Raw genomic sequence first — 17,217 nt, 5'->3', positions numbered from 1 at the left:
CTTGTTGAGATCTGATTGGCTGCAGATGGATTCAGTAATGGGATATATTGGAATTGACAGTGTGCTCATCATATAATTTGGGCTCATAGGGTGATAAAGGGGGGTGATGCAAAATGCACTTCTTTACAAATTACAGAGACTCTAGGCGTGAAGGCACACAAACTTTAATGTGTATTTTCTGAATGAACATTTTATATTTTCAAAAACTCTACCTCTCTTTCTACACTTCCTACACTTCCTACTCACTACCCGGTCTGCAGTTTAGCTTATTTACTCCATCTTCTGGACACTAGAGAGGTCTAAAATAGAAGCCTTGCTTATAAGCCTCGTCTGAGTATCTGGACCCAGGCAGAGGTCAAGTGCACTAATGCTGCAGAAAAAAAATTATCTCTGTGATGCTTGCTTCACAGTAAAGCACTACGGTATAGGTAATTTACCTGTCTTCAGTCAACCTCATCAGAATCCTGCCTTCTGTGGAGAACACGATGAATGACATCCGCAGCTGGGGGCTGAAGGGGTGACATGGGAGAGTGGGCAGAACATCATCTGATCAGTGACATAATTTATAACAGTGAGACAAATGCGAATTGTGACATCTTATATTGCTTTACAGTAAGTGTCCAGAATCCAATGTATCATGTCAAAATGCAGAAACCGCATATATTTTGGGTTAGCAATAATCTGACGAATAAAAAAAGCAGTTCAAGCAATAAATCATTATTGAATCATTATTAATTAATTAATTTTAAAAAAGTAAATTACTTCAATCTCAGGCTCCCTGCTACACCTTACAATAACAGGTGCTGCTTATTAATGTATTATTGATAAATGTTTAATAGATTATTAATAGATACTTTATAGAACATGAATAAAGCATTTTAATTTAGTTATAACTCAGTTATCACAATACGTCGAATGGCCACAAAGTAGCAAACTGGTAGATAAAAAGTGTCCCTCTTTTAAATTATTGAAAATGAAAAAGTGTAAAATAATTTATGAGGAACATGTCAAACCACTAGTGAAGAGGGACACTTTTTAGCTACCTGTACAACTTTGTGACTATTCCATGTATTGCTATTACCAATTTTAACAAATGTATAATGCACTATTAATGCTTCATAAAGTATATATTAATCATGAATTAAACATTTATAAATCATTAGTAACACATTAAAAAGCCGTACCTTATTATAAACTGTTACCGTTGTGGGATCAATCCCGGGTCGGAGAGACTGTTGTTATACCCTTGAGCTAGGTACTTTAACAGGTAGATTGCACCTGTTAAAACCCTGTTGTATTAATGGGTAATTGTATGTAAAAAATGTGCTATAGTGTAACAATCACCCTGGATAGTCTGCTAAGAAATATAATAATTATAACACTACTACTAATAATAATAATAATTATAATAATAATAATAATAATAATATTACAGAGGCTCTAAGGGATGAGCTCTGTCATAGCTGACCTTTACCAGGATTTCCCACAGGTGCAGCCTGCAATTGGTTTAGTGCAGCCAGGGTTGGGTTGGATCATACCAACTCTAATTGCCCTACAGTGTGATATCTCTACTGTTTGATTTTATTCTTTCAGTATTATATATTTATATTTATATATTCTTTCAGTGTTATACAGTGAGGGAAAATAGTACTTGATCCCCTGCTGATTTTGTACGTTTGTCCACTGACAAGGAAATGATTAGTCTATAATTTTAATGATAGGTGTATTTTAACAGTGAGATACAATAACAACAAAAAAATCCAGAAAAACGCATTTCAAAAAAGTTATAAATTGATTTGCATGTTAATGAGGGAAATAAATATTTGACCCCTTCGACTTAGTACTTGGTGGCAAAACCCTTGTTGGCAATCACAGAGGTCAGACGTTTCTTGTAGTTGGCCTCCAGGTTTGCACACATCTCAGGAGGGATTTTGTCCCACTCCTCTTTGCAGATCCTCTCCAAATCATTAAGGTTTCGAGGCTGACGTTTGGCAACTCGAACCTTCAGCTCCCTCCACAGATTTTCTATGGGATTAAGGTCTGGAGACTGGCTAGGCCACTCCAGGACCTTAATGTGCTTCTTCTTCAGCCACTCCTTTGTTGCCTTGGCTGTGTGTTTTGGGTCATTGTCATGCTGGAATACCCATCCACCACCCATTTTCAATGCCCTGGCTGAGGGAAGGAGGTTCTCACCCAAGATTTGATGCTACATGGCCCCGTCCATCGTCCCTTTGATGTGGTGCAGTTGTCCTGTCCCCTTAGCAGAAAAACACCCCCAAAGCATAATGTTTCCACCTCCATGTTTGATGGTGGGGATGGTGTTCTTGGGGTCATTCCTCCTCCTCCAAACACGGCGAGTTGAGTTGATGCCAAAGAGCTTGATTTTGGTCTCATCTGACCACAACCTTTTCACCCAGTTCTCCTCTGAATCATTCAGATGTTCATTGGCAAACTTCAGACGGGCCTGTACATGTGCTTTCTTGAGCAGGGGGACCTTGCGGGCGCTGCAGGATTTCAGTCCTTCACGGCGTAATGTGTTACCAATTTTTTCTTGGTGACTATGGTCCCAACTGCCTTGAGATCATTAACAAGATCCTCCCGTGTAGTTCTGGGCTGATTCCTCACCGTTCTCATGATCATTGAAACTCCACGAGGTGAGATCTTGCATGGAGCCCCAGACCGAGGGAGACTGACAGTTATTTTGTGTTTCTTCCATTTGCGAATAATCGCACCAACTGTTGTCACCTTCTCACCAAGCTGCTTGGCGATGGTTTTGTAGCCCATTCCAGCCTTGTGTAGGTCTACAATCTTGTCCCTGACATCCTTGGACAGCTCTTTGGTCTTGGCCATGGTGGAGAGTTTGGAATCTGATTGATTGATTGATTGCTTCTGTGGACAGGTGTCTTTTATACAGGTAACGAGCTGAGATTAGGAGCACTCCCTTTAAGAGAGTGCTCCTAATCTCAGCTCGTTACCGGTATAAAAGACACCTGGGAGCCAGAAATGTTGCTGATTGATAGGGGATCAAATACTTATTTCCCTCATTAACATGTAAATCAATTCATAACTTTTTTGAAATGCATTTTTCTGGATTTGTTTGTTGTTATTCTGTCTCTCACTGTTAAAATACACCTACCATTAAAATTATAGACTGATCATTTCTTTGTCAGTGGGCAAACGTACAAAATCAGCAGGGGATCAAATACTTTTTTCCCTCACTGTATATTTATTCAGTGTTATATATTTATACACATACAACAGGGGAAATAAGGAAGAAATTACATAACAAATCATCAAAATCAGAAGTCATTAACTATATGCTGTTGATTAGAAAAAGTGTCTGTGTGAAGCTCACAGATTGTCAATACATTGGGAGAAATACATTATTTTATTTATTTATTTACTATAAGTTACAACTCCTTTATTTATTCAGATAGGTATTGGGAAAGAAAATAAATAGCTAGATTCAGTGAGAATTTTCTACTGCAAATATGATCATAGGGTCAATTCAAATTAATCCGTGAAGCTGATCAATAATTATGTGCAATGCTTACTTGCAAATAAAGAAAGAAAGAAAGAAAGAAAGAAAGAAAGAAAGAAAGAAAGAAAGAAAGAAAGAAAGAGAAAGATGAAAGAAGGAAAATAAAGAAATCTGACATGTGTTCTGATGTGATTATGACAGCAGATTTTAGAGTGATGTTCTTTACCTTATGAACTTGTGAGCCAGATGTTCCACAAAGAAATATATTTCATTCCAATGGTGCTGTACACTTCCTGATCTGGAAAGACAATTTGTAGAGAGGTGGGGTTAGTTTATTCTATTTATATAGTATTAGAGAAAAGAGAACGAGGGGGAGGAAAGCGAGAAGGAGAGAGAAGAAGTTTAGATTGTGCACCTCAGCAATGTTTATTTTTATAAATGATTATCAGTAAAGGGAACTAATACAAACAACCTTTTGGACTGACTCATATCACATGATCACAAATATACGTGCCATTGACACTCTGGGATATCAGTCGGAGACAACTGAAGAGTGTACAGCAGCAACATCGATTGCTGAGGATCACTTAGTAGATACAGTTTAGACCCAATTCATATATAAAGCATATGCGCATAATGCCTATGCCCAGAAACACTACTGGTTTTAAGTTTACCGGGCAGTTTACAAGCAGCACACAGATCACTGGCTTCTTACCTAATCTGTTTTTCATCCTATAATCCCTATAATAACACAAATTTCTTTGCCTTCTGGGTCAGTCAAATAAACCTTAAACTTGGGGAAAAAAAGGGAATTGTTTCGATAACTCTAACTTCGCTGCCTGTATACATTTCACTGGATAATCAGGATGTGGACATCGCCTCTTTTAAATCCTGGAGAGCTTTTTATACTAACCAAGCTGTTATTCCTTTATTGAACCAGATCCTGGCTTAATTAATCAACGTGATGTTTAGCCATTGATTGACAACACCAATAAAACCCGAAGGCCTGTGTTCTCCAGTAGCAGGGTCGGAGGTCCGTGCTGTATGGCAACTGTTTCTAGAGGCTGATGTCTGCTTTCTCTACAGCCAGCCCTGTATAGTTTCTCAGCCAGCTTCTTCTGCTTTCATGCTTGTGAACCTCCCCATCTTAGAAGATTGCCATGACCGAGTTCACTGAGAGAGTTCAAATGGGCTGGATTTTAGAGGCAGATGTTTCATACAGTCCTAAATACACCTTACTACATACTGTCTTGCACTCTGTGAGCAATTGGGTGGTGTTGGACTTTGCGTAGTGGGCATCTAGATCAATGATTGTCTGGAGGAGTTTACATTGGTTACAGGGCCCAGTCGGCATCCCCAGACTACTGAGAACACTTTCCAACCCCAACACGCAGGCCTGTGTACCTACATAGCCCCCCTCTCCTTTGGCACATCATTCAATAGGAATAAGAAATGTATGATTATTTTCAAGGATTTTACACATTGAGTTGTTTATGGCTCTTAAAACATTTCTTCCTTGTTCACAATTCTTCCATAAACTCACTATGCTTATTAATTGGGTCATTGACATTGGTTGCTGCTCCTTTGTTACATTTAGTATGTAATGTTCCTGTAATGAATGGGCATTATATAAAACCACCATTCCTGTGCCTGCCCAGAAGAAATGTGAAATAAAAAATAAGGATAAGGATTTTGTAGAATAAAATTTGTAATTATTATATATTTTTAGCCATTTGTACATGTAATATATAATGGTTGTCATTTTCTTAGATGATGAACTAAATTAGCAAGCATTGTGTGCAATGCATATTATAATTATGATTTTTCCACAATAAATACTGTTTGCTTTTTTCTGTTGAATCAATCCAACTGGAGGTTCATGAATGGATCTCCAGTGTTCTGTGACTATGTAAAGACAAATGTACAGTTTTCTGTGCAACTGGCATTCAGCCACTGGCAGTAGATTCATATGTGATCAACCAAAAGATCAAAGGGAGATACAGCAAAGTTGTAATTCAGGAAATATATAATGTGAAAGAATATGGTATATATTATGGACCAGTTTTGAGACAGAGACTTGAGAATGACATTGTGACAGTGGATGTGACTGGATTTTCCAGATCCTCTTTTTTACTGCATTCTTTTTTATATGCTCCAAAATGTTAATGAAAAGCAGCTTAGGCAAATTGACCTCGTTGTGACAGCCAGAAATAGCCCTCAGAAAGTGCAGACAAGCACATCAAATGCAAAGCACATTTGAACATTAATCTTATAAACTGTTTTGTTATGTTAAATAGTCTCAATGAAGTTGAATGTGAATCACGCTGTTTAAAAATATACGAATACTTTCCCCCTGAACCTCATACTTTCCATATTACACGACAGTTCAAACAAAAATGGAATAGACACGTACACACAGCTGAAAATCTTGATATTTTTCAGAAAGCTTTTAAAACACAGAAGAAGAAGTTGGAATGAAAATAAGTCTGCTCTGTTAAATGGCAAGATATTTCTTGTGGTAGCTTGTATACTGCAGAAGTTCTATGTATATATTTGAAATTATGGTAAATTGTCTGGCACCCTGGCTATTTATTTCAGTCATTGATAAGGAACTTTGGGTTACCTCAGGACACGCTACAGAAAATAGGACATTGCAGAATTCCCTTGCAGACTGAAATCATTTTTTATAGAGAGCTAGATTAATTACTTTTCTTTCCTATTATATTTTCATTGACCTGACTTGGCCTCCTACTGTATGCTTGTCTACAGTTTCTTTGGCAGCTCCCCAGACCTGCTCCAGGGGCAGATGTAAACATGTATGAGTCATTGCTGTAATGAAGTGAGTTGTAAATCAAACACCTAAAGCAATTATTTACTCCGTCCATTAGCATGCTTTAGTGCTGTTTAATAATCATAATAAAACTTTTGACATCCACAAATTGTCAGAAGGGCCCCAGACTCCCTGGACCTTCAGTTTTTTTAAACTAAAGGAGTTGTGTTAATGTGACTGTCCCCCCCCCCCTCCCAATTTAGGGAATCGACAATTGTGCAATTGTATCCCACCAATGACTCCCATCACCAAGCTAGACAGCCTACTGAGGGGTTCAGCGCTGACTGGAGGAGAGAAACATGCTTCCCAGCAGTACAGCCGGCACCCTGGAAGCTGGTAGGAGATGTTTATTAGAGACGAGCCAAAAGAAGCCCTGCTGATTTAAGCCACCCCAGCCCATGTGGTGCTGAGCAAATTGTGGTCCTGGTCTCAATCAGCGAATTACATGAGCTGGATTCGAACCTCTTAAGCCACTTGGGAGGCCCTCCAACTGTACTTTAAAGCCTTAATAACCACTGGGAAGTACAGCAGCTCACCAGTACACACTGAATATCAGTGTCTTGGACAGAGACAGGAGAGAAGTGTGTTTGCTATAAAACTGAGATTCGCTTGACAAAAAATAAACTTCAAAGGTCAGCAGGATGGTGGTTAATCTCACCCCCCTGCTACTGCACCACTGCAAAACTGCACATTTCAGTGTCATATGGCTAAAAACACAAGTTCAAAGATTTGCTTTTAGAGTAAAATACAATATGGGTCATAAGAATTGAAAGGGGGATGGGAAATAGACATGGGTCTTTCATTTTCATTTAATTTTCATGGTGAGGAACCAGGGTAGACTGTCTCTATTGTATTGTAATGGACCTAATATATCTTCTTAATGGTCTAATATGAGATTGTGAGAGTGGAAATTTACTTTAGCACCATTTTTGGCCAATAAAAGGAAAAAGCTCTTCACACAGTCGCTTGTGGGGGTCTGGAACAAGACAGCCATGGTGATAAAGCTGTCTTTGAGAGATTCTTATGTTTGATATGATTTTTACCTACTTGCAAACAAATGAGCAAGGAGGGTAAAAGGTCTGCACTCTTGTTTATTATACGTCTGCACTTATTAGTTAATTGTATTAGAATATACGCTTATTGTAATGTATGCTTTAAAATGTTTGTGTGAACTGTAAATCACTCCAGAAAAGGGCATCTGCTAAGAAATAAATCATCAACATCAAGTATCAGATGTGTAATCCAGTCACAGCTGCATCGTAGGTGGCTGTTTAATTTCCCATTTCAAAGTTGACCCGGTCACATTTAAATAGCAAGGGAATCCTGATTGCTACCCATGGAACTGGGATTTACAGGCCCTTGCTGGTGGAATGTGGTCCCTATAAGATTTACAGTCAAGTGTAATACAGTGTGGGAAAAACTGATCTGCTGAACTTTCCAAACAGGGATCAAAGTGTGAAATTTCATTTAGAAGAGGCGAATTCCTTTGCCACTGTACACTGCCTACTAGGATTATTCAGGATAAGACTGCTGGCTCCAGCTATGTGAATGAGCATTGTGGAACTGGTGGATTCCCCGCATGAGCCCAGTGAGTAGATGATCTTATTACTGGAAATAATTTCAGACTATACTATTGTATGACCGGGAAGATAGATACAGAGTCTGAGAAAGGAAGAGGCAGAGACAGATGAAGAGTGAGAGACAGGTGGATAGAGAGAGAGAGATAGAAGCAGAGACAGAGGTCACCACTGCATACATAGAGATATTTTAAGAATACACTTCCTATATTTTTCTGAACCTGTACCAGTCCACTTGTGTAAATACAAACTATTGGCTTTGGAAATATCTCTAAGGTCCAAAAAATATGGAGATGAGGAAAATGGGGAGGGAGAGGGCCTGTTTTTGCTGTGTTTTTTTTAAGTGTGGCCAGTATAAACTGAAATAGAGTTCAGACTACAGTGGGAAGGAGATAAAAGCTGTCAATGTAGTTAATCCTGGGAGAAAGAGAGGGGAGAATGAAGGCTTGGGAAAAGGGGGCCATGTTTTCCAGAGGTCTTAGAGGGGTGAAATATTTCCCAATTAAATGTGATTATATATCTACTACTGTTGGAATTCTGTAAACTGCTTTTCAGGCTGAAATTTCAAGTTAAATATGGAACACATGGCAAGTATTTGGCAAGGAAATCAATCAATTTATTTATCAATCAATACTGATTTGGTATATCGCCCTTTGAAAAGTTGCCACAGAGTGCTTCACACACTGAAACAACACAAGCTTTTGTTATTAATGCAAGAAACTGCAAGTCAAAAGTAAACTATTATGCACGGTGGGGAGAAAAACAAAAACTCCTATAAGTTGAAAGTTTGTTACAACATATGAGAGACATTATTATTTGAAAAGTTGCCTTTTGGCACAAATAGTGAATTCTAATGTTATCAGCTAAGCTAAATCAGTAATGTGCATTTCACATTAAAAAAAGCCGCAAAGCTCAAAAACGAAAGGCAGATCAGAGGTCAAGTGAATTTGAAAATAAAGCTGACATCGGAGTGAATTGATTATTTAAATTTCATGCAAAGAGTTGTGGCTTAAACATATTAATATCAGCCACCATCAGGAGACTTCATACAGTGCTCGGTTAAACAGAAACACATTCATTTAATTTATTTATTTACTTCTAATCCCCTATATCCTCTGGGACAGTAGTTTTCAAACCGGTCCTGGAGTACCCTCTGCCCTGCTGTTTTTTGTTCCAGCCGATTGCTTAATTTAATCCTTAATTAAACTAACAAAGCAATATACAGTTAAATTAAGTAATTAAGACCTCGGTTGGAACAAAAACAAGCAGGGCAGGGGGTACTCCAGGACCGGTTTGAAAACCACTGCTCTGGGACATAAGGCAACTATAATTTGCTTCCACTATACACTGTCCTTGGAGAAACTAATATCTTTGAGCTCAGACAGTACTGGTGGATGTCATGTGGTCTTAGACTGGCTAAATTATGGGTATGTCTAACATTTTCAAGTGTAGCATATGTGCAAGGCCACCTCAGTCTGCAATGTTTCATTTCATGTATCATGCATTGAGACATGGTCTTTAAACAGAGATCTTTACTGCAGATTTCATTTGGCTAGGAAATGTGACACATATTCATAAGGCAGCTGTTGTGGAAGGACATGAGAGAGCTCTTATCTTCTTTGGCCACCCTCCAGCACTCCCATACAAAAGACCAGATTTGATAATACTGTCATTATCCTTTATCTTGGTTCATAGACTACACTGCTCAGACTTGCAGAATGAGTTCCTAGTTTTCTGCAGTTTCAGCATTTTCCGTACTGATACTAATTTAAGACCAGCTATAGACCGGCCACTTCAGATAATATCATTCTATACTACTATGTAACTATCTTCAATGAAACCAGGATCACAGATCACAACTGGAAATTAAGGTTAGGTAGGGTTGAGATGGAAAATAGGAAGCACTTGTTTACACAAAGAGTGGTGGGGTATGGACCATGCTACCCAGCCATTTTGGTTAATATGCCAAAAGAAATTGTGCTTTAATAATATACAGTAAGATTTATAATAGCAATAGTGTACTTAAAAAAAAAAAATACAAAATGTATCACGATTATAATGATGTTTTGTCACGAAATAATAGAAGACACCTTATTCTTCAACTGGCTGTTTCCAATATATATCAGTATATATCAATGCTTTTAGGGCCTTGCATCAGACAAGCCAAGCACATTTGCAGTTGTCACATCTAAGAATACAAATCATGCAATCTATGATGTTAACAGGGAGATAGATCATCTTACATAGACATACATCTTGTGTCAGGGTATACTGAAATGATTACACCATTTTTAGAGCACTGAATGAATACCAGGTACACTGTCTAAATATTAGACTCACTGCTACACCTTACAAAAGTGGCACCCACTCCATTGCAGGGTGAGCCCAATATGTCACATAGACCTGCTTCTAGTTTCCCCATTGGCTGGACAACAACTGTCTGAGTACTACAGATTCCAAGTGAAAGAAAAAAACAGCCTTTAACACAGGTCTAAGTGTATTTTTGCTATACACTCTCCTGTATCTTGTGCAACACTCAAGGAAGTGCAGTACAACACAAAACGAGTGGCAGATCCTTTCCTCCAGTTTGTTTATTCAAGCATCATCCGTATGCCTGAGCTCTTGGAACATTTCATTGCCAATCCATCCATCCATTTTCAAAAACTGATCCATCCAGTACAGGGTCACAGTGACATTTAATTGACAATACAATGACCAGACTGAAAAAAGACTGAACTCCCACCCCTCAAACTTTTAACTATAAGGTCATTATTTTCTTTTGACTGCCCTCAGAGCTGCAGAATACCCCACTTTAGGTGTGTTGTTCCCGAGACATGAAGCAAACAGAATTATGTTCAGGCTGTCCTCAACTTGTTTACTAAAGCCTTCTTTTCTTAAACTTTTTTACATGACTCTTCATAGGTTACCAATTCATCAGGCACAGAAACAGTTGGGAATGATATGGTATCAAAAGTTCCCTTCATAAGCATGTGTTTATTCTTCATGGGGTTTAACTGGTTAAACTGGTTCAGATGGAATTGAAACCAGAAAACCAAGTGGGGCCAGAGACACAGGATTGGGAATGGCTGCCGTATTCTGTGAAGCAGTCTACTTCTGCTTCAGTTTACAGCAACATTGGTAGAGTAATTACGAAATGAAATTCATTTCATACAACCTGCTATTAATCTGGTTCTAATGTGATGGGTGTCTAGAGCTGGTTTAACTATTTCCTGTTGGGATTGCTCCAAAAGCCTTATGTCAAAGGGAAGACTGGGCTTTCTATGATTCTACAGAAGGATTTCTCTGTCCTCCTATCACTCACAAAATACTGCTGCTCTCTCTCTCTCTCTCTCTCTCTCTCTCTCTCTCTCTCTCTCCCTCCCTCCCTCCCTCTCTCTCTCAGTTCTTATTTTTCCATTGTTATTGTGAGGTGGCTCCCTAGGCAGCAACCCCAGCCAATTTCTGCAGCTTTGGAACATCTGGACCTAATGGGGAAATGGTTAGACAGAGCGAGAGATAGACAGACAAAGAAACATACAGGGGAAAATAAATCAGGGAAGAGAAGTTGTGGGAGGGGGGGAAGGTGTGAGGGGAGAAAAAAGGTATCAAGAGTTAGAAAGAAGGCAAAGTCAACAGAACTTTGGGGGAGGATGGTGGTGAATGGATAGCAGAAGATAACACAAGATGGAAAAACAAGAGTTGGAGAAACACCTAAGGGGGTGAAAAAATAGAAGATTAGAGGTTGTGCTGGAGGGAGGGAGGAAGAGAGAAAGAGAGGGAAGGAGGGAGATCATAATTCCAAAAGTTTTTCTAATCCCATTTTATTAAGCCCCGTAAAGGGAACTGTAATAAATCGAATGGGCGTACATATGTTTGAGTTTCTAATGAGACACATGTAAATATTAGGAACAGTCAGTCACTGCTGTTCCTGATTTACCAGCTCTAACTGAATCCCAAAAACCCTCCTCCAAAAAACAAAAATAAACTACTAAAGCCATTATGCAACCCATAGGAAAAAGCTGAAAAAGTCCAACTTACAAACCTTTTATTTTTTCTTCTTAAGAAAAAGTAATACATCACTTTCCAGACATACACATTCTTGCACATTACTGTCTGGATTGAAGCTGTAGATTTGCACATTGCCCTATATATTAACTGTGTCGAACGACAGTTCAAAGATTATACCTTCGGCCTTTAAAAGCACAGTGGTCTTTCAGGGTTGCAGTGCGATACAATGAGTCTGAATGAACAGATACAGACAATAAGAAATGCTTATCAGATTTGTATTGTCCCATAGCTCTCTTTACTCATATATTTACCATATTACAAATGGGGAACAATGCTTGGTTTAGCAGTAGAGCTAGCAACCAGTTTTACTAGCTCCCAAAAGTGCAATCACAAATGATTGACCACTAAATCTCTTTCTCCAGGCCTAAGACATGCTCCCAGGTTTCTAGTTAAAGATACAATGGTATCCAGAAGCAATGTCGATGAGATTATGAACACAATTCATATTTGTAACACCAATTTGAAGTTGATATGGAGGTAGAAACAGAAGCGCAAGTTCTTGCATTGGTATAATAAATACATGTATAATTATTATGAATACATTTGAAACCCCCCCCCCGCCAAGGAAAAAAAAGTTAATTTATTTGTATTACCCATTCTACCCTTTTCCCTTTATACTGCATTGTAGATTTGTTAGTGACGTCTGCCTGCGCAACCAGTCTTTTATCTGCTGTCTTGTAATGTTATATGCAGTTTGCTTACTAATCAGGATTACGTTGTTTTTGAGTTGCAGTGTTGACAATACTTCCCTGCCTCCTGCCCATTCCTTAACCAGACTGTTTCTCAGCTGCGTTAACTGTTTCCAATTTCTTTGCCCTCTGGTCCGTCAGTGCGACATTGAGTGGGAGTGAGAGACAGGATTTTAACGCTCTCTGCTATGCTTCGAGTTTTTTGTTTTTTGCTTATCTGTTGTGTTTTCCAGGCTAGCTGGTTGGCTCTGTGGGGTGGGGGTGTTGTGGCCCAGTTTTTCTGTTTGTAAGGTGCTTAATTAATTATATGGTTTTATTCCAGCTGCAGAGGTAAAATAAAACACAGTCCCATTTTCAATTTTCCCATTTTTATCTTCTGCGGGCAAAAAAAATCCTTCAGGGCAAAATTAATGGTGACAGATATTCCATTGTCAACAAATTAACATAAATGTGTGAAGTTGCTGAAAATGTGCGGTGTAAAATCCAGAAGGCATTTGAGAATCCATCATCTGAACAATGTAATATCAGTCACTTAACATCTACCCTTAGTTTAGCCTCCTTCCTAACAAGGTAGTGTACCAGCCTGCTACCCTGCCATCACTATAAGGGGGATGTCAGCACTCACCAAACCCCAGTCTACCTTACCAGCTTTCTCAAACAACTGTGCTAGGTTACAACAGTACTGCTTGCATGCCCTTGATGGCCCCTACTCTGGGCTAAGTAGGAGCATGGCTTGTGTCCTCCTTGTATAATGCAGTAGGGCGCCTGTAATTTCTTAGGTTGTGCTTTATAGGGCCTTGAAACCCTTGATAGAGCGAAAGTACCAGCCTCAGGTTGAGTTTGAAAAGTTGTAAGCCATTTGAGACCCTGTGCTCGGAAGTCTGCTAGACACAGATCTCTCTCCTTGAACTATAAGGATTGTCTTTCCAAAATGACAAACCATGGCAGAAATGCTCACGTGACATTCCTCACAGAGGCACCACAACCCAGAGCAGAATAGACAAGAAAGTACAAAGGCAATACATATATCATATATGTTCCTGTCAGAAGTCATGCTTTGCTAAAGAATGACCACCAAACCAAACAATGGCATTCTGTTTCTTTAAGGAGGGAGACAAAGTTTATATGATTTTATCTTTTTTTTTTTTTTTTTTTTTTTTTTTTTACTGTCGCATCTGGATCTCAAATCTCTGGTTTCATTTCCACTTTGTTTAATGAAGAGCCGCCACAGAAATGTGAATCTGGAACCCATGCTAAGAGGGCTCAACAACTGGAAAAAACATTCTAATCTTTTTGCATAATGGGGCTTCAGAAACAGAGAGGGGTTGGGAAATGTGCCGTCATGAAGCTGCTGTAATGTTCTGGAGAAACTTGTTGCTGAAATCCACAATAGTCAGAGCCATGATCAGTTAAATAGATGGATATCAATACTTATTTGACATGCTTTTTAGATATTGTTGCTCAGTTGTTTTGCGTATTCTGTGCCTCAGCCAAAAATGCACTGTTTACCAAACTGAAGTACGGAAATCAAGTACAAGCTTTCACTCTGTGCCTTGTGGCAGAATATTAAAAATCTGTGTTCGTTTTTGGCTTTCATCACGGTTGCACACGTGTGGCTTCCCTTCGTAGATCATGCCAATCTTGTATTAGTCTATCTACTGAATAACATGCACATGTATCCTTGGGGAATTGCTCCCAAAGAGACAAATTTGCCGCTCTCATAAATTAATCAGACTTGCCAGCACCTTTCAGAGTCCCTGTATAAAGGGACCAACAAGGAACGGATACTGTGAAATGTAAAGGGCAAAAGTGCAAAAGTGCTATTGTCATGACTTGGACAGAGGTGTCCACAGAGTACACATATTTGTCCTGGTAAGTGATTGCACATCTGCTGTGCAAATAGCTACTGGAGCCATCGAGTCTGTTATGTTTCTTTATGTCAGAACTTCAGAGGAAATGAGAGGAAAAAAGCCATTAATTTCTACCTAGTCTACCTGGTCTACCTAGTTTCAAAACAACTCAATATTCTCTGCAAACTAACCAGTATTGGGAATATGGCTTTCCTACTCCACGTCATGCAGCACAACAGCTTTCAACTTTTAGTGCCATTAAGTGTATCTGATGTATATCAAGAAAATGAACTGGCCTGTAATGCAACATAAATATAAAGAGATCAGTTCAAATATAATCTAAAATCTCTGATCTCCCCGTTTGGTCAAATCCATCTCTGATCTGTCAAGTCCTGGAAGACAGAGCTCGGCTCAGGCGATCTCTGCATGGGATCACTCGATGTTCAGCAGAGTTCATTGGAGAGCTTAAAACTCAGCGAACCCAAATCAATTCCCCACCCCTTACCCTACCCTTCCACAACTCCCAGACCCTAGGAGTGATGACGCTGATCTGTGGGATCCCTGTTACATTTTCATGCAAGATCAGCCCTCAAACTGGTGCCAGATTGACTGCGTTCCTGCAATGGCAATGTGCCAGTCTACAGTCCCAGTGCAGTCTTATATTACTCAGCGCAACAGTGCAGCACAGTGGAAAAACACAAGAAAAGGCTACACACTTTTCAGAACCAAAAAAGAGGTCTTCCATTTATACTACCACTGATGGAAATGACAAGGTTAAGTTTCAATACAGCTGGCATGAGAAAATACCCCCCTGAACAAGAGATATACCCATTGTGCACAGAAAATACCTGAACTAAAAAAGCATGAATTCCTTCTAAAATCCAAAGCCATAACAGTCAATGAAATATTTCCAATGTATTACTGACAATAACCCAATTTTTCTAACCATTAGTTCCTTAGAGTGCTCTCACATTCTGTGCAAATCTCTAACGTCAGCCTCCTTATTTGTTTTGCACATGTGTGCTCCCAAGTGGTACACCTGCAATGAATCATTAGGAATGAAATCGATGGGCACACTCACAGTGCCAGGGTAGGCTCAGATTTGTTTTTCCCCAAGAAGACTGGCACTGAAACCAGTATACAGACATGTATTGAGTCAATCAAACCCACAGAAGGACCCTGCACAATAGCAAAGCAAATAACCCCCTTCTATCTCAATGGATCACTGGTTATGTAATAGCTTAGTGACCTATTTTAGCTGTTCACTAAGACACAGTTAGTCTCGAGTGGGGATGGAAAGGGATGGGACAGGGGACACTCACTTGTCCAGGACGAAGTAAAGATCAAAGCCTCCATAACAGGATTGTCCAGCCTCCCCCTTCTCCTCAGTCTGTCCAGCACAGCCCAATGCGAAGACTAATATCAAAATACTCTTCACCATAAAGGACATTTCCTGGCTCCCACAAATTGTCATTATTCCAAATGGAGAAAAAAACAATCAAAAATAAACAAAAAACAACAGTAGCAGAGAGAGAAAGCTCTTCCTTCTCTCTTCTGCTTCTTATTCTTGACAATTCTTCTGCTTGCAGCACTACCTTCTCAGATCCAAGCCACCAGCCATCCAACAATGGAAAAAAAGTTATCCTTTGAAGTCCACTTTTTTCTTCTTTAAGTAGTGGTCCAAAGAGGGAAAATGCACTGTGCACCAGCCGGTCTGTGCTAACCAGAAATGCAAGATCAAAGTACTGCTGCTTGCAAACACACTTGTACAGACAGATTGCCTCTCTCTGTATCTCTATTAATTTGGTTTTAGTGTGGGGAGATGGCTGGGCTTGCATTCGTCCAGGCTAGAGCTGTAGTGAACTATGGCATTGTGTCCCAGAGCTTAACTCAGCCTCCTAAACTTTCTTGTACTTTAAAAGAAAGGGATCTGAGGAAATACACAGTGCCAGAGAATAATAAAAGTTGTGTGTGTGTGCGCGTGTGTGTGTGTGTTTGAGGGGGGCATAATAATTTAGGGATGGCCATTTTTTTTTGCATTGCAATTCTGCCATCTACTGGCAAAAAGATCTTATTGGAATCTCAGTCTGTTTCATTTTTTTTTTATTAATCAGCCTGCTGTCTCTGTGGTGCAATATAAAGAATGCAGTTGTTTTTAAAAGCCCAGTTTATATCATATCCCTATCGGTCTCGGTTTCCAAGGAAATATAATGTCAATTCAGTGATACAGAATGTCATGGTATAAAGAAATCGGTTTATGCCCTTGACACTCCTGTGAAAACATGCATCGCAATCATCATTGGTGCCCCCTTTATTGTGTCTCAAACACAATACTGGTATATACTTTTAGTATATGAGTCCAAGAGATACAGATTGTAATGGGGATACAAAAATCTGTTAAACACCAAATTAAGTGTCAAATCACACCTTTACAATAAGGCGGTTCTGCAGAATAAATATTGACTTAGCACACTAGCTACTGGCTTATTTTACAATATCTTAACAATTTATTAAGGTCAATTAATACATTACCTAAAACTGATTTGTTTTCATGTGTACATTATCTACTAAATATTAATTCTAAAAAGAGAGGCCATGATTCTGTTTTATGTTGTAATACATAAACAAAAGCAGTGATTTTCTCTATTGTTTTCTGTGCATTTAAAAACAACACATAATTAAATTAGGCTACGGAATGAAATACTTTATTCCTCTATCTATG

At 39.1% G+C, this 17,217-nt stretch overlaps 1 protein-coding gene across 1 annotated transcript in view; it reads right to left on the bottom strand.

Annotated features, from left to right (window-relative positions):
* antxr1a (ANTXR cell adhesion molecule 1a) overlaps positions 1-16,397 on the bottom strand; it is an 80,289-nt gene extending 63,892 nt beyond the window's left edge. The window contains exons 1-3 of the mRNA XM_066714433.1: positions 15,818-16,397; positions 3,708-3,779; positions 438-509 (exon numbers count right to left, since the gene is read on the bottom strand). Of these exons, the coding sequence (XP_066570530.1) occupies positions 438-509; positions 3,708-3,779; positions 15,818-15,969 (296 nt within the window). The 5' untranslated portion in view covers positions 15,970-16,397. The remainder of the gene's footprint in view (positions 1-437; positions 510-3,707; positions 3,780-15,817) is intronic.
* Between the last annotated feature and the right edge of the window lie 820 nt (positions 16,398-17,217).

The sequence above is a fragment of the Amia ocellicauda genome, chromosome 9 (genome assembly GCF_036373705.1).
Source record: "Amia ocellicauda isolate fAmiCal2 chromosome 9, fAmiCal2.hap1, whole genome shotgun sequence".
Lineage (NCBI taxonomy): Eukaryota > Metazoa > Chordata > Actinopteri > Amiiformes > Amiidae > Amia > Amia ocellicauda.
Note: the sequence above shows the minus strand (reverse complement) of the source record. Positions and strands in the feature narration are given on the sequence as shown.